Source organism: Thunnus thynnus, chromosome 7 (assembly GCF_963924715.1).
Source record: "Thunnus thynnus chromosome 7, fThuThy2.1, whole genome shotgun sequence".
Lineage (NCBI taxonomy): Eukaryota > Metazoa > Chordata > Actinopteri > Scombriformes > Scombridae > Thunnus > Thunnus thynnus.
Window position 1 is genome coordinate 11,217,312 of NC_089523.1, and position 25,455 is coordinate 11,242,766.

Here is a 25,455-nt window from a genome sequence, read left to right on the forward strand (position 1 = left end):
ACATTCGCTCAATTACATCAAACAGGTAGTGAAATATTAATATCCTTAGATCAACAGATATGTACTATTTAACACAGCTGACCTTTCCTTATCTGCCAATACAAACTCTTTGATCAAGCATCAGTAAAAAAGTGCCACCAGCAACAAGACTTAAATCAAATTTTGCTCTGTATTACTCATTTTTATGCAGTGCTGTGAGTTATATTTTTGAGATTTTAGTTTCAGATTAAACCCAGTTACCATAACAATCTATAACTGCATTTGGACTTGACTGACGATCCTTCCACTCAGGAAGACGATTGGCTCAGCTGGCATCCCTACTGACATATCTCCACTCAGCAGGGCTGCATCATTCAAATCAACAGAGCGGTACATGTGAGAACTTAATATAAATGCATGAAAACACCAATTTACTGACTGTCATTTGATTTTTAAAAAAAGGCATGTTTTAAAAATAAATGTCTGAGTTCAGTTTACAAAGCCTACTGTAATAACTACCCGTCAGTATTTTAGCTGCTGGACCTTCCCCCACCACCTGCTAATAGCTCAGGTCACTGCAACACTATTTTTATCCCTTAGACAACTCTGTCCCTCGCTGCCTCCTGCTGTTATCCCCTTAAAGCATAGAGATTTTCAGCATGGGGAGAGAGATGGGGAGGAAGGGGCGATGTAGGGAAGGAGGGGGGTGGATGAGTGAGGGGTGGGTGGGTGGTGTAGTTTTAGGGGAGATTCTCATAAGAGCGCCTTGCTGTCCTCTTTCTTCTGTTGTGCATTACGACCGAAGGCTCAAAATAGAACATCTCTAGAGAGCATCCAATCGCGTGTACGGTATCTTCATGCACACGGGCACATACACATACATTATAGCCCGCTTTTTTTTTTACGTGATCATGGGGGAAATACGATTAGCCAGTGAAATCATACTCATTCTGAAAGATTCATTTTATTCATGATATCCACTAAGGCATCCTCCATTCTGTCTGAATCCCTCTACACACATTGCTTCTGGTTGAATGTGTGAGTAATTTGTTGTCATCCACTAAGAAAGATATGGATATAATCCAGTATAATTGCACAGGCAAAAATGGGAATATTTGTCAAAAGAGCTTACATTTTCTGAATCTCACAGTTTGGTATGTTTGAGAACATGTTTGATAACAGGAATATTAACGCAAAAACACATGTTCCACTGTAACACTGTAACAGCAGGAAGTAACCAAATAGATTCTGGAAAAACGGACTGTGAAGAAGCTGACCACACATTCTGTGTTATTTACATACCGGTATGTTTGTGTTTGTGTACAGTACAGTGTGTGTGTATGTGTGTCTGCGTTATTTGCATACCGGTATGCTTGTGTTTGTGTATACTACAGTGTGTGTGTGTGTGTGTGTGTGTGTGTGTCTGTGGGTGCCTGAGCCTCAGTGGATAAGAATGCATGCCAGCGTGAGTGAGCAAGCGAGTGTACAAGTGGAGCAGGATCAGAAAGGAGAGAGAAAGAGCACAGAGAAGGAGACAGAAGAAACACACTGAGAGGGGGGCTCTTTGTGCAGTGGTAGATAGTGCAGGAGCAAGTCGCGGTTCCCCAGGAAAAGGGAGGTGCATCCTTCCATCTTCTCACGGGGGATTTAAACTGGCTTCAGATTCGTTTCTGTCTGACGGAGGATTCCCCTGTTCTTGGAGTACGGCTCCGTCCTCTAATGTAACACAGGACTTTGTTGTAAAGCAAGAGAGCGGCACACAGAAAGGAGGGAGAGGGAGACTTGCTCTTACTTCCTTTGTACCCAACCTGCTTGACAGATGGTACTGGCAGAATGATCTTTGACTCTCACCCAATAACCAGTCCTCGTTCCACTCACTGAGGTAACGTATGTCAGTTCCTTTCCACAGCTTTTAACAAAAGAAGCTACGTGCCCATACATGCATTCCGCTGCACTGTTTGCCTTGAATGTGCTTGAATGAATGTGCAAAATGAATATGACAGCTCAATGTGTGCGAAAGTATGTCTGAGATATTAGTTCACGGGGCAGGGCCGAGAGGGATGTGACAGTGGACAGGGTGAGTCTAGAAGTATTGTAGCTCAAGCACCACCTCATCAGCACCTAGTCAGAGTGGAGTTATTTAACACAGCTCAGTTGGTGGAACTGTTTACTAAGTGTGTTTTATCAGTAGTGATTTCTCCTCTTATGATAGTGCTGTACCATGACTGACCTTCATATGCTGTAGGGTAACCTGAGTTCCACAAGCTGAAGGGCAGCACCCTGCTGCACACACCTGCACTTTTTTTTTTTTTTTTTTTTTTTGCCAACCAACCTTCGTAAATAAAACCGATATGGCTCTTCTCCATGCTTCCATTGGCTGGAGCTGAGTTACAAATCAATCATGGTGGCACAAGTTGCAACAGAAGCAGGTGGTGTGCTGGTAATAATAAGCAGTGTCCCTGGAGTGGAGTTGTAAGTCATGTGGAGTGTTGCAGGTGTAGCATTTGCGGTGTGATGCTTAGAGATTTTGGGATCTATGTGGATCTTATTGTAAAAAAAAAAGGTAGTTTAGAGTCTGCACTCGTACCTGATAATTATGTAAAGCACTTTGTTTAAGCTTAAACACAAAATGTCATAACTGAGATAACAGACATACTGAGATAACAAGTGTATTGTTGTATTTACATACACATATCTAGATCATAAAATGACAAATAAATAGTTACATACTCATAAACATATACATATAGGCTCAGGTATTTTGATTTTGCTCTACTTTTTGGTCTGTTTGTAACTCAGGATTAACATCAGATGACTTGTTGGACATTTGCCAGCCTTTCTTTTAAGATCCATGCTCTCAACACAATGTGCTAGCTTCTCCCAAACAGCCGACACTGTTGGAAATGTATTGTTTAATTTCCTCAGAAAAATAGATGGAAGTCTCAGCAATATCTAGTGAGAATCTTAGATTTTTGAATGTAGGGAAGTTTGCATCAGAAACAATAGCTGAGTGTCTGAGCTTGCCTTCTGCGTAATAATTCACTCACCTTCCCTCTCGACGCCTTCTGTATCACACAGTATCACACTCACTCTCACTCACACTAACACACACACATACACGCACCACTGTCTCCTGTCCTCTAAATCCTGTTCTCAGCGTCAGCATGAGGTTGATGTTCAGAGCGATCCTCAGAATAGAACATTGATTGTACTTAATAGGTGAAATACGACAACTATGTGACACAATAACATGAGTAGCCTGGGCTTGTAGCAGCAAACACTGGATTGAAGAAAATCATTTTACTCTTATCTGACTTTTTGATACAAAGGACATGTTTACTGTGTGTGTATTTTAAGGTTTGTTACTACACTGGAAAAACAGTTTGATATTTCTGATTATGTTACTGAAATCTCCAAGAATTCATTAGATTATGTATTAAATGATCACATCAACTGTGTCACTATAGTGCCATGAGATTTAACAAAAGTTCACAAGTGTCCATCAACAACTGTGGGTGTGTCATAGTGTCCTTGTGCAGGATAATGATTCCCTCCCTACACACTCACTACCATTCCTAAAGAGTGTCAACTAAATGCATAAAGTGGAAATGCAAATTACAAATGGGATCTACAGTATGAATGTAAAACCAGTTTGTCTCGAGGGAAAGAGGACTCTGAAGTAACAAAATTATAATAAACACTGCAGAGGTGAAATATATTAGCTTGAATGCCACCAGACAGTGTTAAACTGCTATTTAAAAAACTCATCCTTTTGATATGTGCGTTTTCAAAGCACCAGTGATTCAGCAAAGGTCAAATCAAAGATAAAACTACATCAGAATGATTTCAAATGACAAAGTCTCAAGATTCATGACAACATGCTGCGTGCTAAACACAGATGAAACACTAACAGTGTTGTCAATGAAAAGTTTATAAGTTTATAAGTTATAGTTCCTCAATGTTTCTATTGTGTCTACTCTTCGTATGTGTTCAGTTTTGGCGATATGACTCTAACACATCTCTGAACTGAATTTTAATATGTCTTTGTCCTCTAAAAGCTTGCATAAAAGGTTGCATAGTAAGGCAAAAAACAATTATTTGCATGAACACAAACTGCTTGATTATAAACCTGTTTTTCCATATTACTGATTTATATCAGATAATAATAGAAGCATCTTAGACCCTCGGCATGCATGTGCACTAGAAATACTAAACCAGAAGCTAATTAAATATTTAGCAGACATAGCAAAGCAGATGTCAGACCTATTCAGTCACATCAGATATAAGACTGCTCTGAGGTTAACAGTTTTATCCAGTTTACAAAACCTTCAGGACAGTGTAGTATTTTAATAATTAATCTTATAATATTGTGCTTATATTTTTTAACCGCGGTCAGGCATAGTTTCTTTGTATATGAGTTCCTGACAGCATTGTGGTTATCTTCTCTCCATCATTTTACACAGCATATTATACTATACAATATAGTGGATCAAAAAATCTTTAGTTAGTCTTATCAGTATGTACTGTAGCTACCCATTTGTAAAGAGGTGTCTGCAGGTGCGAGGTTCAAACTGTGGTGTTTTGTCACTGTCAGTTTAATGTGTTTATTTTTAGTGTTCATTGACCCTGCTCAATATGAAGATTGATGTCAGTTTACTTCCCACTGCATTCCCAGGGTCACTCTCCTGCTCTCGACTGCCCATACTGGAACTCACAACATTAGCTTTAGATTAAGGATGCTGTGACTTCCTGTCTCCCAGTCAGACAAAGTGACAAAGCAGATGATTTTCAGTGTGCTTTAACCAATTTCAGCCAAACTGACAGATTTGTAAGATTGTGAGTGTACTGTATGAAGTCAGGGGGCAGAGGTTTGCAGACATAGTTTACAATTAGAGTATGACCTTTGGAGTATTATTTGTTACACAAACTAGAAGCCTCTAGAGATGACTGTGATACACAGAAAGATCAGGTTTTCATTGTCTTTTTGCAATGATTTCCTTATTTTTAGCATTTCAATACTGTATTTCTGTTTCTCCGGAGTAACAAACTGACAGGTTCTGCCTTATTTTTTAAATTCCTTTCACATTTTTATTTCACATTTTGGATTTCATATAACTACGACCTCCCTCTTGCCCCTTTATACAGCAATACATGACTTATTTAACTTCTTGCACATTTCTGTAAGTTAATAAGCTGTTGAGTAATTGCAATGTTGATGTTGAGAAGAAGAGTTATTCGTCTCTGCACATTATCTTTTCGTAACATTATTTATGGATTCTACAGTAGTTACCATGTGAGTCTGAGTTTGACTCTCAGTCTCTCTTGTACTTCACTTCATAGAGGTTATTTGATGCTGATAGCCACGTTGTTATTCCTGCCTCTAAATTATTGTTATCATTTATAGCCTTCTTCCCTCACCACCTTCCAGTGAGCAGCTGCATTATCATTATCTGGTGACACAATCGCCATCTGGAGAGCATGTATTTTCTTCTTTTTGCTTCCAGTGTGACACTTCTCTGTATTATTTCTGTTAGGTCAGACTGTGGTTACATGCTGTGGTATGTGGGCTTAGCTCTAAAGCTTTTCCTTCACATAAAGTTCCATACTGTCGTATAAATGTAATAAAATCCAGTGCTTAAGAGGCTGTGTTGAAATTGTATTGCTTGTAATCCCTGTGCTAATAAACGATCTTTATTAGCATTCCTCCACTAATCACCTGCTCACCCCCTAATAAAAATCAAACGCTGGGAGGGTTAACATAGTTGGCATGTTTGAGTGGTATTAACAGGTGTTACCATAAGCCAGATTGACTCTAGTTGTGGGGCAACATGCTGAGTTTTATTTAGTTCACTATTTAATTAGTGCCAAGTCTTTCTACACAATGGGTCGTGACTTACTGATTTGCATTGTAATTTAGAAATGTACTGTGTCTGTTCTAGGATTTGTCACATATGGCAAGTTGATAGTTTTTATTTCAGTGTTCCACTTGACTATTTGATGGATGAAACTTGATTTTAGTTTAAAAAAAAGTTGTTTTAATATTACACCACATCTGCATTATGTGTAAGACATTACTACTATGTTGACATTAAAAATAACACAGGCTTGTGTTGGTCTTCATTCTCCATTTTGAAGCATCTGACAGAGACTTAACAGCAGTAGTTGTTGTTCTGACAGTGTAGAGAAGTTAAATAAGTAGAATAGAAAGCAACTCAAGGATGTTACGGCTTTCAGCTTAATCTCTGGAGATAGTTAGTGAAGACAGAAGATTCCTTAACACTTATTATAGAGTTCTAAGTATTTTTTTACATCTTCTATTAAAAACATTCTCTTACTTTATTACCGAACGAGAAAAATATGGAAGAAAACAAGGTTTTTGGAATGTATAGGACAAAAGGTTCTGACAGAAAGCCATTAACGGGGTTAGATGGCAAACAGAAAATGAATAGGTCCACATATTTGTTCCTCCTGTTTACATCTCCCACCATTATATTGAGTTATTTGTGTTTAGTTATCAGCGTTCTGGATCTTGTTTAACATATTAGTTCAGTTCTGTTGCTCTGTATTCCTGGTTTTCCATCTAGGAGAAGAGAAATTATAACATCCAATGATCATTTAGCGAATTCAGGGAAACCGCTTACTTTACCACTGGGAAATTAACAAGCAACTAGCAAGCAAAACTAGCTTCCTACAGTACATGTCACACAAGAGAGAAGATGAGACAAAAACAACAACCAGGGGGTGGGCACAGCACAATCTATAATTAGCAGCTGCCATTATGAATCTTATATAAGAGAAGACAGTTTTTGTATTACTGCTTACCACAAACCACGGATGTTTCCAAAAGCTGTTATTTGCATGTATTGTGTACATTTAGATTACAAATAGTAGAGTCATGTTTCACAAATGACTGCTTTTCTGCCTTTTGTGTGTGTCAGAGTTAGCCATAACAGAAAATTAAACTCGCTTCCACTCTACAGATAACCTTTGGAGACTTGGCGTCTCATCCTAGTGGTTAATCCACACATTAGTGCTTTTCCACAGTACGGAAAAGTATGGAATTTTGAAATGGAAAACGTGTAGGAACCTTGGGTACAGTAGGGCCAATAAACCCAGCTTGTCAGTGCTGGCGGAGAAAATATTTGGCATGCTGAAGGCAAGAATTAGATGCTTGGACAGTTTTTGAGGATCTCCTCTGTACAGCCCTGAATTTACAGTAGAATCAACATAATTAATGGCAGGCTTGGTGATACACAGCATCTGTTTGAAAGTGACCAATTTTAGTGCCAGATGATGAAAGCAGGGATGCGGAGGTGGAGGAGGAGTGAGAGGAGGAAGGGGTCAATTTTGTTGGTTTAATCCTTTCCTTTTTGCCTTTAAACTAACAGTAGAATTATGTTGAAAAGGAAATTTGAAAAAGTGAAAAAAAAGGTGTCCTAAAACAGTAATCAGTCACAAGAAACCCACAAATATATCTCAAATATTTCAGATTTCAAAGGCAGTTTGCAGACTTGACGCACCTGTGTACAATATTTTTTTTCAACACAGTATTCTCTATTTTTAGCCTTTTCCTACCACAAGTAAGTCACCTCTTCTCTTCTCAGTTGTATGTTTAGAAGGGCCTCTTCAGCAGGATAGAGGTTAATGTCTGACACCCTTTTTTGCAGGCAGAACTTGAATGCTGGAATTTGTGTGTCACTGACATCATTGTGTCAGTAGGTTGGCTTTGTTCAACACTTGGGGTGTGATAAATGGAATATAACACATGCACAGAGTTACCTATTGAACATATTTGTTCTGAACAGAAAGACTGGTTCACAGTTTTCCAAATCTGTCTTAAAACAACAGTCAGGTGCCCAAATGAACATTGAACTAGATTTCTGTAATCATTCCTCCTGTTCATACTAGCCATTAGATGATCCCTTCATAATGCACTTACAACATGTGATGTGACAACAGTGATGGGGCCCAAAATCCATAGCAAAAATGTATTCACAGTCTTTTTGGTGCCAAAGTCTTCCACCGCAGCTCAACAGGGAAACACTGTCCGAGGAAACACAAAGAGGGAATTTGATGCTAAAAAGACTGTAAATGTGGCAGATATCCACTTGATATGACTAATTCAGATTGCTGAAGCCTCGTATAAGCTTCAGATAAAATTTTAAATGCATTTTTGCACAAAATGACTGTGGACACACTGTGGATCTTTTAATAGCCAGAATGAACAGTAGGAATGATTACAGCGAGGAAGACCTCTGTCAGTGCTCATATGGGCACCAGATTGTTGTTTTAAGACAGACTTGAAAAATTGTGAACCTATCCTTAAAGGGATAAAGCTGGAGATTTTCTATGTTTTTCTTATTGTTAACAAATCTCATGTGCAGAGCCAAACCAACAATGAACTCATCCTACTTACAAGTATTATGTGTGTGTCCAAAGCCTGATATATCATATTCCTCTGTGCCTTCGTTGTTGTCTCCAAAAACTATTAAAAACACGTCAATGAGCCACACCGTCACACTGGGTGACATGTTCCTTCGCCTCAGTTGTTTATTTAGAAACTGCTCCAGTGTAATGGCAGCAATAAGAGTGTTTCTCTCAGGAGTGAGGATTGTGGCTGTTTTTAATAGTTTTTGGAGAACAACAGAGGTCTACAGGACAGTAGAATAAGATATATTGTAAGTAGAAGAGTTCATTGTTGGTTTGGCTCTGAGATTTGTTGGCAATGATAAAAATATAGAAAATCGCCAGCCTTACGCTTTAAGTATTTAAATATCACCACAGGAGGCCAGTGTGCCTAGATTCCTGTGTGAGGGCCTGACTGTCTGCACTACATTTCTCACCTCTTTAGTGCTGCATGGTATCAAACCTCTCAGGAATACCACTGACAGCAACCTTTCCAATTACTGCTGGAACCATTTTTTTCTTTGTCCTGTTCGACCGGCCTGTCTCCTGCTTTCTGCTTCTTTTTGTTTCATGTGGTTAAAAAAAATCTTTCATTGTCTTCTATGTCTCAGCTGATCTTTGATGACCCTCAGGTTGTGTTTCCTGTATTTCCTGCTGCTTCTTCATTTTACAATCCAGTGTCATGTGCTCACCAAACTAACCAAAAAGTAAATTTTGTTTTGCCTCGCCATACCAATAATAATAACAGTTTGGCCGTTTCAGTGGGTTGTGCAAAATTTATTAGTCAATGTTGAGTAATTGATTGATTTATTTACAGTCGTTACAGTGTTTCAGTTAATCCATCATTCTTGTCCACCTCAAAGAGCCAAGCTTCATATATTAGCCTGTCATGACCTGGCTCAAGCGGCCACAATGAGCGGGAGATAGTTTATCAAAGGATATTTAAACAAATTAACAAGTTAACTAAATACTTACAACATGGGATGTGGATGTCAGTGGGGTCAGTGTGAGGTGCGTGATTCATGAATGGAGTGTGTGTGTGTGTGGGTGTAGATGTTGTCATGTGCATAAAAACAAAGTAAATAACTAAAGCAACATAATTAAATCTGAACCAAAACTAGAGGGGAGAGCAGAGAGCAGACAGCAGCAGCAGCCGCAAGCAGTCAGAAGAGAGTGACAGAGCCTGCTAGCTGCAGCCAAGCTTTATCACCTCGGAACACCAGAGCAAAGTGTCTCCAGTTGGAGTAACAAGCCAATGAGCTACCTGTGGAGCAGAACAGACAGGTGCATAAGCAGTAAACCCCAAAATGACAGGGGTCATCACAAACCTATTGCAGTAAACAGAGCTCCATAAAACCGTGAGACTCTGTGCGTTATTATGCGTTTTTACTGAATTTTTCAACTATATCAGTTTTTAATGTACCCATGACTGTCAAGTGACCCATTTTGAGGTGCATCATGCCATTTTCAAAAAAGCAAGAGCAAATAATATTGTGTTGCAAATCTCAACACAATATCACATGGGTGAGCTTTTGGTAAATAAAGACAGAGACACAAAAATAAACCAAACTGCAAAAAGCACTGGGATGTCTGAAGAATATGCTGTGAGAATGAGACTTAGAAGAGCTTTTGCAGTGCAACGGAGCACATCCCTGCCCACCAGCTACCTGCAAGACAGCCAAGTCTAACAGACACCAAGGCAGCTCAAGCAGGCTGACACATATAACAAATTTAATGAAATTGGCCCCGGAATGGTGAGCTACATGGAGCGATGTCATGTTCATTAAAAACATCCAACTCTGGTACACTTGGCTGCTGAGGTAACATAATGAATGTGTCCAAAGCTCCTACACCTCATATCTCAGCTACAACAGAAACGGAGTAAAAGAATTGTCTCCAACCATTTTAAACATTTTTTTAATGGGACCAAGCTTGTGCATGCAGCTTTCTGGCTCTTTGATACACATAACAGTGCACTGAAACAGAGAATCATTCAGCTAGTAGTAGTCATTTTTTACATTTTACTTTTTTCTTACAGTCTCAGCAAAATGGTCAGCTGTGGAAATTTGAAACCCCCGCAGGAGTGTTCTTGATGCCTTGGCTTACTAATGGTTTTCTGTGTTCTTGGAAACAATAATCAATCATTTACAAGTCGATATAAAACATTGTGTCACCAGAAATTTGCATATTTGATTAGGGTTTTATTTCAGTTTCCAAATTAATGTGTTTGAAGAAACAAAAAAGATAGACAATAACCTCTAATGTTCACCACTTATCATGGTTTTAAGTACAATAAAATGCTGATGCAGTAGTGTTATGTGTTTGATATCTGCCAGCTTGCAAAGGGAATAAGGCGGGAATAAAATTTGCAGGATTGTCTTCAAATTGCAAGCTACACATAACATCAAATACTAGTGGAAGCAAAAGAAAAATGGAACATCAGAGACAAAAAAATAGACAAAGAGTGCAAAAAAGTGCAAAAAAAGTTTGATCGCTGTTGTTGCTGCATCTTGAATGACCTGTGTCATCCAATATAAAGTAACTTTAAACTATTAAAAGTCTCGAGCTGTTGGCATATTTTGGTTTGCTATGGTTTTCACATTCTGAATATCTGATCAAATTTAGTTAAGAAAACCATGTCTGTTACCCTTAGAGATCAAAAGGAAACAGCCATTTCATTTTTATTCTATTTATTGTGCCGATTGATTTGCACGGACAAATTAAATTAATGAAACAGTCCGTTATTATAAGTTTGTGAAATGTGAAAACTGCCAGATGAATTGAGTGGATGGATCTCCCACTTTCATTCTCACTGGGAAGTACTGTAAGGAAAATGACTCTCCCTCCAGATTCAGGGAGAATTCCTCTTTTCTTTTTTTTATTTGAACGATCTGTGACCTCTTCAAACAGATCATCATGTTAGTCACACAGAATGAATCTGAGTCATATGGATCTAGATTCAAATGTATGTCTTTTTTTCTGCTGCATGACAGGTCAGAGGGATGACACACTGAAATTGGTGTAATTTTTTTTCTTTTTAAAACATATTTTTAGTGGAGTGTCACTAAACTGGCATGACTGTCAGTATTTATATTGTGTCATTCCACTTTTTATACATTGATTAACAGGTATTTACAGATATCCAGGCAGCTTTTATTAGAACTTGTTTAGCAACAAGTTTTGCTCTTGTTTAGCAGTCGCTGTCAGACTGATTCATTTCTTTGTTCCAGCTAGAACAATACAGTAGAGCGAACACAGGACCATGATGACAGATTTACATGGACAGCAGCCATGTTAAATGGTGCTGATCCTAAGTATGGCTGAAAAATGCCTTTGTTTTGTCAATTAATTGATGATCTGCCTGTTGTTCTGACAGTCCGTACATCTTTTTTTTGTCAAGGTAATTGTTGGCGTCCCCTTCAGAAATATCTTATTAGAGATGTAGATGCAGTGTGTAGATGTGTGTAGGGTAGATGCAGTCAAATTTTAAATTCAGCATATCATCTTATGCCAGCTATAGCAAAAAGTTTATATGACATCACTTACTGGTTATTATAACGTTCATTGTTTCTCACCCAAAAACATTTTTCGTATCCTTGAAGTCTGACAAATGCGATGAATATGCACAGTACTGTGCAAAGGTTTTTGCACTTTAGACGTCCAGATTTTTATCTATAATGTAATACCATCAGAGAGGCATCTGACTACAAAATGGAGACCAACTTTTAAACATATTGCTCTATCGCCCCACTAGTGGACAAAGTAATTCTATAGCTTAGATAATCATTGTCTGAAACAGCTGAAATTGAGCCATTTTATTCTGTTTTTCTGACTTGTAGCATACATGTACATCACTGTAGATGTGGTTTCTATCACAGATGCATTTGTCATCACCTCAGACACACTCTCTAATCAAGAGCACATTTACTATATCAAAATGTTTGTGGCTAAATTATTAATCATTAATAAGATCTTTGTAGTCCAGTGGTCAATTTTCAAAAAAGTAGCTCACATTAATTTTCCAAATTCACTATTTACCTTTTTTTCACTGTACTATTCTTCTCATTTCTCTGCATTGTCTATTCTGCCAAATTGCATCAGCAATTGATGATGCAGAGATTACAGTAGATCTCAATGAACACTCAGCAGGTAACTGAGACAAAATGAATTTTATTATATGAACAGGTTCTGGCTTGTAGATGATACACCAAAAGGGTTTATGAATAAGATATGAAGTGAGTTTTGTAACTTACTTTAATATCTTATATAAGATATGAAGTATCTTTTGAGAAATAAATTGCATGAATTCCTGGTTTCCTTGACTGTGACACCTGTTGACTCATATTCACATATTTTTCATGCTGTATCTCAGGGTACTCCATGTGTACAGTGCTGTTATGGAAAGGATAGTTTGCAAAGTATTGACGTCCTGTGTGTTTTTGTTATATAAATCAATATCTCATTGTAGCATATAAGTGGTAAGAGTAGTTAGAGTAGTCAGAGAGTTGTTCAACTTAACAAATTAGGGCTGCATTGTAAAATAATAGAACAGCATATTGATTCAGGGAAAACTGAGCAAAATTGAAGATATCCATTACTGTCAAAAACTAAACCTTTCCCCATTAACTGCAAATGAGCAGCTCATGCTGAGGTCCCTAGAGAGATGCTGAATATCTTCGACATTTTCCTCAGCTGTAGCTGGAAAGGTTCCAATTTTTTCAGCACTAATTATCTACTTGTGGCTGTTTCTAGATGGCTATTCACTCCTGACAGCAGCTGCTTAATCACACGTTGCTGCTTTTTTACACTGAAACATCAAGGTAGATAGCATGCGCTTGTTTATAAATGACAGTGTCTTGACAGATGTCAAGCCTTCAACTGAAATAGCAAGTTAACTTTTGCATGCTTGTTTCCCCCATAATGTGTGGTACAACATGCAAAACAATAGACATTATCAAATTCAATGTCACACTAACTTCATTATAGATTTCAAGTTTTCAGCACCTAATGTAAATGTTTGTGCTAAATGCTAGAAGGTAACAGCCTAATATAACAGCATTTTAATTGTATATCATCTGCTCTTGCTACTGTTGTACTGTATAGACAGGGCCAGATTAATCTACTAGGGGACCTGGGGCAAAAATGGGCCCCTATTGACCTCCCTTTCTATGTGCACTGTGTATGTATTTGGCACAAATCTATTTAGAATAATGCACCATGTAAGCACAATATAAGTATTTTTTTTAACTCACAATCTAAATGAGGTCTCAATATTAGGTAATAATGCAGATGTTGTCTGTTGTTTCATTTTATAACATTATTTAGTGGTGCATACAGTATTACTGAAAATAATTGCAATTAATGAAATTATCACAAACTACTTGACACACTGAACTTTTGTCTAGTATTCAGCCTTGTATATAGCGGTCATACTGTGCAGTCTCATGACATGATATAGGCTATGTGCTTTTAATAAATGGTAGTGATTCATAGGTTGAACAAGATATTCATGACAACTTCCTTTGATTCCCTAAAATGAAAGCATGGTGGCAATGCCACTGACAGCACAGCCAGAACATCTTCAAATAGAAGTTGTGAAAAGTGTGAAAATTGCCAGTCCTTTGCATAATCACATATTTTTCTCTCGTTTCACCTCAATTATAAAAGCATGCAGTTATCTATATCTGTACATAACCTTCTCCCTGAAGCGTTGACCTTTCAATGTGTTGCTACAGAGAAAGTTAAGCATCATCTAATTATGTGAAATGTAATTTCAGCAGAGTTAAGCCTTAACTAAGTTAGGGTTATTTGCTTAGATTTTATCCTTCTTTTGCAATAATACTAATATGAAATAGCAATGTAGAAGACGGTTGTTTAGCACAGAATGTCCTCCAATTACTGTATAGCCTACTGGTTGTCAATTTACAGTACAGATTTTATGAATTAATTTTGAGAGCCTGCTGCTCCAGGGACTTCCTGTTTAACCACTTAGCTTTGCAACACCACATCTAAAAAGCTTAGGTTTGCATAATCACATGTTCCAGATAATCACTTAAAGCATATTTAACAGGTCATTATTGAAATTTGTTTTCATCATCCCTGTCTGATTTTATTGTCCTCTTTAAATTTCCTTTTCTTACTTGTTTTCTTGATTTAATTCAAAATATGACTCCACATACATGTGTAAAATATTTTTTTCGTACAGTATTTTTGCTTTATTATTAATTTCCTCTGTGAAATCTATAGCAACCATGTTTATGAAGTTAAAGGGGCTGCAAATGGCCATCATAAAGATATTGCTGATGCTTTGTCAGCCATTTACAGTCCATGTAATAAGCAAACAGTAACAAAGTTCATACTGTACGTCAGTCAGAGCAGTTCTGACCTGTCAGTCCCAGAGTTTGTCCTCATCATTTCAAGACTGGGAAAGCTCTGCAGGGTAGACATACTTGAAAAATTCGAGGCTCATTATCTGTGCTGAAGCAGCATCCATGGGCACCATACTGTACAGACACTGACTCAGCCTCTGGTCCCCAACAATTAAAAATCTATCTCTCTGATAGCAGTAAGAGCCCTGGCTTCTCAGACACTGTCAGGTTTCTCTTCATTACCGTTTCCTTGATTCTTTTCAATCACAATAGTTTGGGTTGACTTCTTATTGATTTCTGAAAGTGAATGAGTCTAATAAATCAAATCTATAATCTGTTGAAGATGCAAATCATCACTTTCCTCTGTCAGCCTGGCTTTTGCTAAATGGTAGAAGTTGTTAAAAATTGTGTAATACAAAAGCAAATCAACATCTTCAATACTTCTATTGTCCAAAGTGATGGTCATGAACTCATTTATATTCTGATATCTGCTGGGTTTTTTCTGGTATGTTCTGTTTCACACATTTAGCTTTTTTAAATGTATGTATGCAAGATTATTTATGATCAGAATCTGCTTATAAAAACTTATCCGTGAGTCAAGATAAGTTACAGTAAATGTAAAGCCATGTGCTTGAGGTGCACAATGCATGTAGACATGGCTACAGTGACATATTGAGCAGTCTCACATCTCTGGGAGCGTGAGTTCCACTCCGATGACTTCATCACACTTTATCAAAGAATAATTTCAGAGTGTTGTGGAGACAACAGACTGTCCCTGCCTGCAGACTCAACTGCACACTATTTGTTATCCTTTAACAAAAAGAAAGAATGAAAAAGAAACACTCATCCACTGAAAAGGACTGGAAGCTTGTCACCAAAAGCTTTTCAAAAGAGACTGAAGAGCTGACATCCACAGACAGACAACAATTTGAGTTGTTGGCTGTGAGCTTGATCAAACAATATGAAGCCTTGCTCCCTGCTGTGATCCATGTTACTGCTTTGACCCAAGCTATGTACTGTACATGTAGGTATAAAGCTTTATATGCTTACTTCTCCTATTAAAGTTACCTGTTTGTGCTCCGGTGGCAGTATAGTGAAGTTGCATGTGGGAATTAGACTCAACATCAAACCAGCATGAGGACTCGATGCTTTATCACAGAATAGGAAAAACAAAGTTCTATAATTCACTTTGTTACCCTGTGAGTCGCAGCTGGTTCATCCATAATAGTGGCAGGCCATAACGCCCAAACGTCATTTTGCCATAATCTTAGGGATTTATGATCTGCATTGCACTGTGTAGAGGAATGAAACTATGGAAAGAGATGAGGATCAGTTTTTTAGGCAACACTAAGCTTATTTCTTTAGCTGTGTTCTCATTGCTTCTGCCACCAGAATAGGACATGATGAATTAGAATTTGTCCTTGCTTTGTTTGAATGCTTAATTGACTATGTTTTGGAGCCTCATTAGTGAAACAATTTGCATATGTTTTTGAGTGTACTCTGTGTATGTACTCCAGCAGCAGGAACATATGAAGTTAGTCACATGCTGATTTTAAAAATAGCAACAAAAAAAAATTGTTTTCCACATATTTAAATCACTGACATTTGTGTATGTTGAATGGGAAAATTGCAGTTTCACCATGTACAGTGTTAGCAAGGGAATTAGATGTTGAACCACTTACAGTAACATTAGTTAAAACATAAGTAATATTTGTCACATTTACATTGAAGTCAAGTTATCAGTATCTCACATATTTCCTAAATATTTTTCTCTAAACTTTGCCACTTAACCACTCAGCAGTGCTATAGGTAAATCATGTCTGTTTTAAACTATGATCGCTACAAATGCAGCAAGAAGACAAATCTTCATGTCAGAGCTCCAGATGGCTGAAATTTCAATTTTTCTTAGAAGTATACTAATGATTTATGCCTGGCCCAGCCAAGTGGCTAGGGGACTCAAACTCAAATTATTCCAGACTGTCTGCCGTGGAGCAGCACAGAATAACAATGGTAAATTATTTGTTTGCTCAAAGAATATTCATACTTGATACCTCATAACGTAAAATTAACATACAGATTTATTTTTTTTATTAATTTCATGCTCAGGGAAAAGTTACAGAAACAAAGCTTTGCATATATCAGGTCAGATAAAGGGGAAAAAGGATTTAAAAACAAAATAACAAGATGGTTAAGTAAGTTCACCGCATATATCTAATACATATATGTTAAATCTAATACCCTACACATGTACATGTTGCATTGGAGATTGTGTTGTTGAGGTGTCAATCTCTACTTATATTACTGAGACAATAGTAACCTGCTTCAGGACCTCTATCAGGGTAAAAGTAAACGGATCAGTAGTGATGCTTATGTTCTTTTAATCAGGGCAGTTAAGGTTATTGTAAATTTGCACATTAATCTGACTCCAAGTTTTATAAAAGGACTTAGATATTTGTTCTAAATTTAGTTATGTTTCATAGGTTTGTAGCCATGATTTCTCATTTATATTGTTGATAATCTTCCATTTAGTGGCTATAAGTCACTCATAAATCCAACAGATACAAAATATCTTTTTTTTAAGTGTGGCCAACTTTTATCATCCATATTATTCAAAATGCATAATTTAAGATCTAAGGGGACATTCTCTTTAATAATTGTAGATAGGATAAATGCAACTTTCTTCAAAATACTTGCAGTTTTTGGCATTTTCACATCATGTGAAACAATAGGGAACATACAGAAATTATAAGACAAATCTCATTAAAAATTTAAGAACAATGTATTAGTATTTAGACCAGATATTCAGGCCAAATCATTCTCTGCCTAGATGTAAATGTAAAATAACTAACTCTACAGCTCAGAACATCCCAAAAATATTCACAAATTTCCATAAAATCCAGCCGACAGATGGGCCAAGAAACAGTTTTATCACTAATATGTGGGTCTGGGATTGTTGCCAGTAGATGATTTGCGTATTAAATTACTTATGAAAATAACAGCGATAAATAGATTCCTAGAGTGACATTTGCAGGGTCAAGAAATCCATATGCACACTATAGTAACATCTAATGGTAACCAGTTGCAACTGCAACATCAACCATCCTCCAACACAAGTCTCTTTCATAAGTAAAGTAGCCTTGTAGCAGAAAGTTAATTCAGCAAGTCTTGAAGCTGTTTCAGTTCATTATATTATTAAGTGTGGGTGGACAAAATTGGAGGGACACAACAATATGATGATACAGTATGCACACAAAAAATATTTTTAAATAAGTGTCTGGAATTGGAAATTGAATATGTCCTAATAAGCTAAAATACTACATTTTTTGGAGGGACAATGTACAAAATCATTTATTTGAAGGAATATGAATGATGCTCTGTAACAGATTTAGCTATTTTTCAGTCCCTGGACAAGCAGAGACAAATTGCACAACTATTTTGTTTCCCACACCCTACTAGTATGTCATTTTTATGACATGTCAGCATTAGTATCTAACAGTTCCCAGATAGAAAGGGACACGAAACTGCATTTCAATTGTAGGTGCTTACGAGAAGACTGTCTCTAAGCCTATAAGCCTAAATTTAAGTCATTGTGTAAATGTTGACTCTGTTATCTTTTGAAAGTTATGACACACATTAATAATGAATCTCCTTTCAGCCCACTCATATTCTGCCACATTAGTGAGGCTTTTAAAGGTCAGAAGATAAAGCGTTTTCACAATTTTCTTCAGAGAAACTGTGGATGAAAAAGAATTAACCTTATAAGCCTGTAACCAACAGACGGAAGGAGCTGAGGATGAAATCAACCTCATTCATGAAGTAAATATTTATGTATTTTTGAAAGCCATAATTTTTCCAATGTGGTGTGTTGAAAATAAATCTCTCAGCTTTTTTGTCAAAATCTTTGTGGAAACATGGACAAAACCAGATTAATAATCTGAAGTTAAAACAGTTAAATATAGCAGTGAACGACTATTCATCTTCCTGTTGTTGCTGTGGAAACCAAGCAAACTTGTCTCTATACCCCATGCCTGTACTGTATATTTATTATCTTGTATCTTGTACACAGTATGTATGTGAAAGAGTCTTTTCATGAAGCATTGCAGTGGGGATGGGGAACAGAAAATAACAACTACAGATTCCTCTCCCTCCATTCTTCTGGAGCTGCCTGATAGGTGGCTGAAGATGAATGTGATGTCGGAACATACCGCAATTACTTAAGTGCCGTGCAAAGCCCAAAGATTCTCCTGTAATACATCCTCCACTGTTTGTCTCTCTCATTTTTCCATTTTCCTCCTTTTCATTCTCTCTCTCCAGCACTCATAGACTCATAAAAGCATTAAATTGCACACTGTGCAGTATAGCTGTATACAGCAATTTAGTGAAGTACTATATATCTATATTCTGGCTTGTTTACCAAATCCTTCGCTATTGTTGCCGGTGCAGCCAACAGCTTGCACTGTGTTTCAGGTGATGGGTCTATAATATTGTAAACCTGACTTCCTGAGAAATCAGTTATGAAAATAATACTAATAATTAAACTAATAATTGACTGATCATATGTCATGTTTCACAATGTGAGTATTTACTGCTTTTCTTTGTTTTATAAAATAAACTGAATATCTTTTGTGTTTTGGAATTTGAAAATGCCACTGTTTGCTCTAGGAGCCTCTATGGGCATTTTAAACTATTTCTGGCATTTTATAGACTAAACAATGAATTGATTGATTGAGAAAAATAAATGTGAGATTAAGCAATAATGAAAATAATTGTAAGTTGCTAAGTTACTTAGTTCATTACTAGTCATTGAAAGATCAAAGATGTACAAGTTTACCCTTTCCTCAACTGCCACAGGCTTTCTCCATAAAACATTTTACCTTTTCCCACAAGTTTTCCCATGAATTTTATGGCAATCAGTCATAAAACTAAAAGTGACTAATCAAAGGTTCCACTTAACCAAGTGATGGGTTGTTACATGTCAGGGCATGTGTGAAATGATCCTAAATACATCTATACTCATTGGAAGATATACAGACAGTGGTAATGAAACTAATGTTTTTTAGCCATACAGTGCTTAGTTTTTAAGACAATTTGTGAAACCGCACTTTGTGATAGAGCTGTTGGCTTTGTCACTCCCTCGTTCACTCATTCACATCCACTCAGTAGTGGGCAGTAAATCGAGATTTCGAACACTGTTAATCATCATGATTTTGCGTCAGCACTTACAGGTATAGAGCTGCACTGCGGTCGTAATTGCATCTATAAAATGTGACACATTGTATTGTGGGATTGTGAGCAGATAGTAGTGTACATGTAATGGACAGTACTGTTGCTGTTTAGATTTCATGCTCAGAATGCAGACATTCAGAATTCAAAGTAAATATAAAAGTACATATAGAGGAATCTATGTCTTATATTGTAAAGTAGGCTGTTACTTACATTTTGTCCTCCCTCTGTTTATGCAAAGATGCGTCAACCACTCTGCATGTGGGCTAATGGATAACTGACACAGGATTTTATGAGCAGCCCAGTTGACAGTAATGTGTTGTCTTTGAATGGCAGAGTAGTTACTGAGTGTGTGCCATGAATTACTCTCAGTGACTGCACATTACGACAACAACACCTACAGTGATTTCCTATTCCTCATAGCACTGACTCAATAGAACCCTTTCACTGTGTAATTGGAGTCTTATCAAACAGTAGCTATTTCTGGTTGATTACCCAACTTTAAAAAAAAAAAAACGACAGTGTAGCTTTCTTTCACACAAGCGAACAAGACACTTTTGGTTTAAATCCAAATGAAAAAATAACACTTTTTCATTCATTGTAAAGTCATCTTAATCTCATTACTCTAGAGGGTCAGTACAAATAATAGCCCTGCAAGTGTGAAAACCTATTAACTGCCTCAGTACACCAATCAATCTTAAGTATCTCTGAATGTTTGTGCTTTATGCAGCTATATAAATTACCATTTATTTGGATATTCGTTTGCAATTTTGTGTGCAAGTGTTTTTACTGAGGAGAGGGAAGAATTGTTCCATAGCAGTATTGGGCACGGACATATCTCTGAAGCTCCAGGTATAGAAGATTAATGCCAGCCCCATTATGTAGCCTGAGGAGAGCAGACTAATTGAAGTGAATCGGGAGCCATGTTTTTGATGAGATATGGGAGTTAAAATGATAGAGGTGGCCAGAGGAAAACAAAACATTGGATGCATTGCATTATATTATTAATTAATTGCATAGTAAAATAGCACTGTAACAGATGTCGCATGTAATTCCTACAGTAGTTGCTATAAATCACTTTTCAGCAAATACACCTGTAAGATAACAAACTTAAAATATAATGGACAGATTTTAACTGTAAAAGCAGCTTCAGTCAGCCTTCCTAGAAGCCTCACTTTGCCAGTTAGAAGTCTTTTTGAGACAGTGAATGATGTTGATTGTAATCAGAACTGTAGATCTGTCTCTGTCTCATCTGTTGGCCCGTCTCTCTCTTTTTCTTTCTCTCTTTCTTTCTGTCACTTCCCCATCAATAGAACCATTGTTCAAGCTGTTCATAGAATCCCAAGAACCAAGTTGTTTCTGCCAGACAACAGCCTTTTGCATACGCCATGCACAAGGCTCCAGAAAAAGTCAAACTCAGAGACGGAGGTGTGGAAATACACACAGTTTAATCACACACTGGTAGACAGACTGCCCACACTGTTTGACTGTAACCTTTAACCCTTTGTTCTCAAAGAGGCAGGAAAGGTCAGGCTTCATGAACTGTGACATAACAAGCCACTGCAGGCTGTAATTGTCCCCTTTTGTGCCATCTTTTAAAACTGGTCAGTCTCTGATGAAGGTCAGCCTGTGCTGAAGAGAAATTGAACCTATAGGTGTCAAAATACCTCTTGTACTCACACAGAACTTGGAAGGGACAACGAGGACATGTACAGGTAGAGTGAGGATGTTTGACTCTGGATATTTTATGTTACAGGAATCCTGCTAGGAATGACACAGTCTGTTTAAGCCAACCTGCATTAAAACTGTGTTAATTCTTTACAGTGTGTGGCAGCCTCAAACAGGGAAATCTGAAAGCCGACATGGCCGACATGTTGTACATAAACACAGTACAACATGTTAAAAAGTGAGATGGACTTTAGGTGAAAATCTGAGTGAGTGTGCACCCTGCTGGTGTGTTTCTCTGCCATTCCATGTGCAGCTATGCGCACAATGAAGCACACATTACAGTATATGACTATGCCACTGTCCTAGATACAATCTTACTCACCACACCACACCAACCAAACTCTCCACCAGACTGTTGAAGTTAGCTGCTGACTCTTTCTGTGCCATTGTTGATCTGACCTTAATTCATTCTACAACTTTTATTTCAAGTCTGTGAGTATGAGTCATTTACTGATTTAAAGTCTTTTTTGTTGTCTGTGTTTTTTTTAATGTCTGAGTTGTGAAAGTTGTAATTGTACTTGATTTGAAGCATGCCACATTATGCATTTTATTCATTTTATAGTTAGTTGTCATAGTAAAGGGCTGCATATACTGTAACTGTAATAGTCGATGCCCTTGCTAGAAAAAATACAGATTTTCAAGAACTGTTAATTCTCCAAGCATGTATTTGCGCACACACACAACATTAATTCTATGTAGTGTATATTTGTGTCCAAACTTGAGTATATTTTTTTAGTAATGTCAACGATACTTTATAATAATTAGTAATGTGGCTAATTCATGTTTAATTTGGTACACACAAAAACATAAAACAATCTGTAGCTATATGTTGTAGTATTGTCTTTCCTGGAGTGACAACTTTTATACAGTGCCTCAAAAAAGTAATCATCCCCCTTAGAAGTCATCATGTTTTATTGTTTTACATCACCTTTACGAGAAAGTGTGTCTTTGTCTTCATGGTGGTGGAAGTCTCTCAAATACAGCTGTGTTTATACAATCAACTAAAACCCCTTGACTGCACACAGGTGATCTCTATTTTACTAATTATGTGACTTCTAAAATCAACCGGCTGCACCAGTGGTGATTTGATTGTGTCAGATGTTTTGTATTTTATATTTGTAACCAATGAAATATGAGATATAAAAAATGCATATTTGTAGTTAATTTGTATTCATTTTGACATTAAATATGATAGTTTTATGTTGATCGGTGTCAAAAAATTTAAATTAAATCTACTTTGATTTGATTGAATAATTGTTTTAAAATAAAACATGAACACATCCATACTTTTTATAGGCACTGTAAAGTCAGGAAATCTCCAACATATCACACTCATTAGGCCAAAAGAAATCTTTAAAGTAATATACTGCACATTAACAAAAATATTATGTCAAAAAGTCCAATTACTGTAAATCAGAGGGCTCCAAATGTTTCCACAGTCCAGCTGGAGTGTGAGTGTGGATCATTCTGTCCAACTTGAAATAATATGTGAGTTTTTTTTATGCAATTATATATTATTTCTTTACTTCTTTGAGTGACTCTGACTGTGAAGGATGCCCTTAAATCCCCTGCTCAATGTTTAGCTCCCACTGCTGAACAGCACAGATATTTAACATATTTATGTTAATTATCTATATATTTATGCTATTAAATTTAACGAATAATGACATCATAAATCCTATAAATTCAAAACTGGGTCCCTCATGAGCAGAAACTCAGGCCAGTAAGAGGTTAAAAGAAGGGAGGTCATTTGTGGTGTTTGGTCAGACACTGATAGGTCACTGCTCAGTGGTCTGCTCTCTACGGCTCTCATCCGTGAAGTAACGGGCTCCGGGTCCCCGCCTACAAGATGCACTGATTTGAGTTTGTTATTCCGCCGGGCAAACACAGCGCCCGACTTCACCGGATTTATTTCACCTGTCAGCATGGATGAGCACCGCCAGTGAAGTTATCCTGTGGCGTCGGCGGAGTCTTGTGGACGTTGAACTTTGTGGAAGTTGGCGAGCGAGAGCGAGTCGAAGGTAAAAACGCACTCGAGACACTGATGAGACGTGTCAGAGTTTTACCGGAGGTGTCTGAGGTCTGCTGCTCTGTCGATAAATGTTCTGCCTTGTCAGTCTGAAATGCAACAGTTAAGTCGGTATGAAGCAAGCAGTTTATAACAGGCAGGTGAAAACTCAGATTCACAGTTTACATTGAAATTGATTAAACAGTTGGACACCGAGTAAACAGTGTATTGATTTCCCGATAGCAATAAACACATGTGCCATAATTTGAATTGTAGGGTGTAATTTCCTGCATCGTTGTGAGCAGCGGGCTCTTGTGCACTTGCACAGTTCCTGCTGCCTGTCTGAGACACATGCTGCTGCCTGTAAAAACAAACTATTAACTTGCAGTGTTCACTATAAAACTTATCTGTCTGAAATGATTATCTACATGCTGTGTTCCTACCTGCTTTGTAGACAGTGGCTTTAAAGGAGCAGTGTGTAAGATTTAGGGGGATCTATTGGCAGGAATGGAATATTACATTCATAAGTATTGTTTTAAGTAGTGTATAATCACCTGAAAATAAGAATAGTTTTGTTTTCGTTCACTTATAATAAGCCCTTTATATCTATATAGGGAGTGGGGCCCCTTCCACGGAGGCCATCATGTTGCACCGCCATGTTTTGCGTGCAAGGTATGTTCTCCCACACACTTGGAGGGTGAGGGAGAAGAATATTCAGTTGGTTGCAATCTGCAATCTCACAGCTAGATGCCACACACAGATCCTACACACTGGGCCTTTAAATTCATAAACTCGATGACGACTGGCACTGTCCTGCTGGGTCATCCTCAAATCTCACGGTTGGCGGTTCGATCCCCGGTTCTGTGTCGTGAAAATTTACCATTTGTACCACAATCTTAGATTTGTAATGTACTTTCTTTATGCACCTTAAGTCCTGTGCACAGTATTGATTGTGCTGAAAAGAACAAAACAGTTATGCTGTGTGCATGTGGACCATAACTTGATACATGTAGCCCACCAGTCAAACAATGGTCCCACTTGTTCCATGGGTGAACCTTGACTCTGGTTGCAACAATTACTTTAAATGAATTGCGTACAGTAAAAAGTTATAACCATAGAAATATAGGTGTAAATTGTAATAAAAAGTTTGTGGAAGTTTACAGAATTTCATCAAGCATTTATTTTACACATTTTCTCACAATTAAGTCCTTAGTAAGTACAGACTATCATGTTTGTTCCTGACTTTGGCCACATCACCACCTTGTTTGTAGTCACCTTTACTTTTGTGCTGTTGTGAAGGTTAGGTTGAAGCAGAGACATGTCACTCTCAGAGCCGATCAAGAATTGGCATTGAAGAGATCAAAAGAAGTTGAGTATGCAAATGCAACATCCTGTAAATGCAGCACAGTGTGAAAACACATGGTAACTTCGCATTTAAAGATGGTCCCTGTGTTCTCTCAAGTTTAGTTTTTTGTAATAGTTTTGGTTTTTTTGTTAATAAGATTCCTCTGATCAGAAGAGTTCCTCCAATACTGCTTAACTTGAGTAAAGGAAGTTGGTCTATACTGTAAGTGACTTTTAAATGATCTCTTTAATGCTGGGATCCTGCAGAGATCCGGAGACGCTGATGGTTTTGGACAGACATTTGGGAGCTGCTGACTCCTCTTTTTAAGGTACTAGCCTGGAGTAGATTACAAATACTTAGACAACAAAAAAAAATCAATGATACTGTACAGTAAGGGC

At 37.4% G+C, this 25,455-nt stretch overlaps 1 protein-coding gene across 4 annotated transcripts in view; it reads left to right on the top strand.

The window, feature by feature from the left end:
• The first annotated feature begins 1,512 nt into the window (after nt 1-1,512).
• The window catches only part of gramd1bb (GRAM domain containing 1Bb), a 107,988-nt gene continuing 84,045 nt past the window's right edge, over nt 1,513-25,455 (top strand). For 2 of the 4 annotated variants that reach the window (XM_067594283.1, XM_067594284.1), the window contains exon 1: nt 23,501-23,725. In XM_067594283.1, the coding sequence (XP_067450384.1) occupies nt 23,634-23,725 (92 nt within the window). In that variant the 5' untranslated portion in view covers nt 23,501-23,633. Of the gene's footprint in view, nt 1,862-23,500; nt 23,726-25,455 lie in introns of those variants that run through there. The other 2 variants (XM_067594277.1, XM_067594286.1) reach the window with 2 other exon arrangements.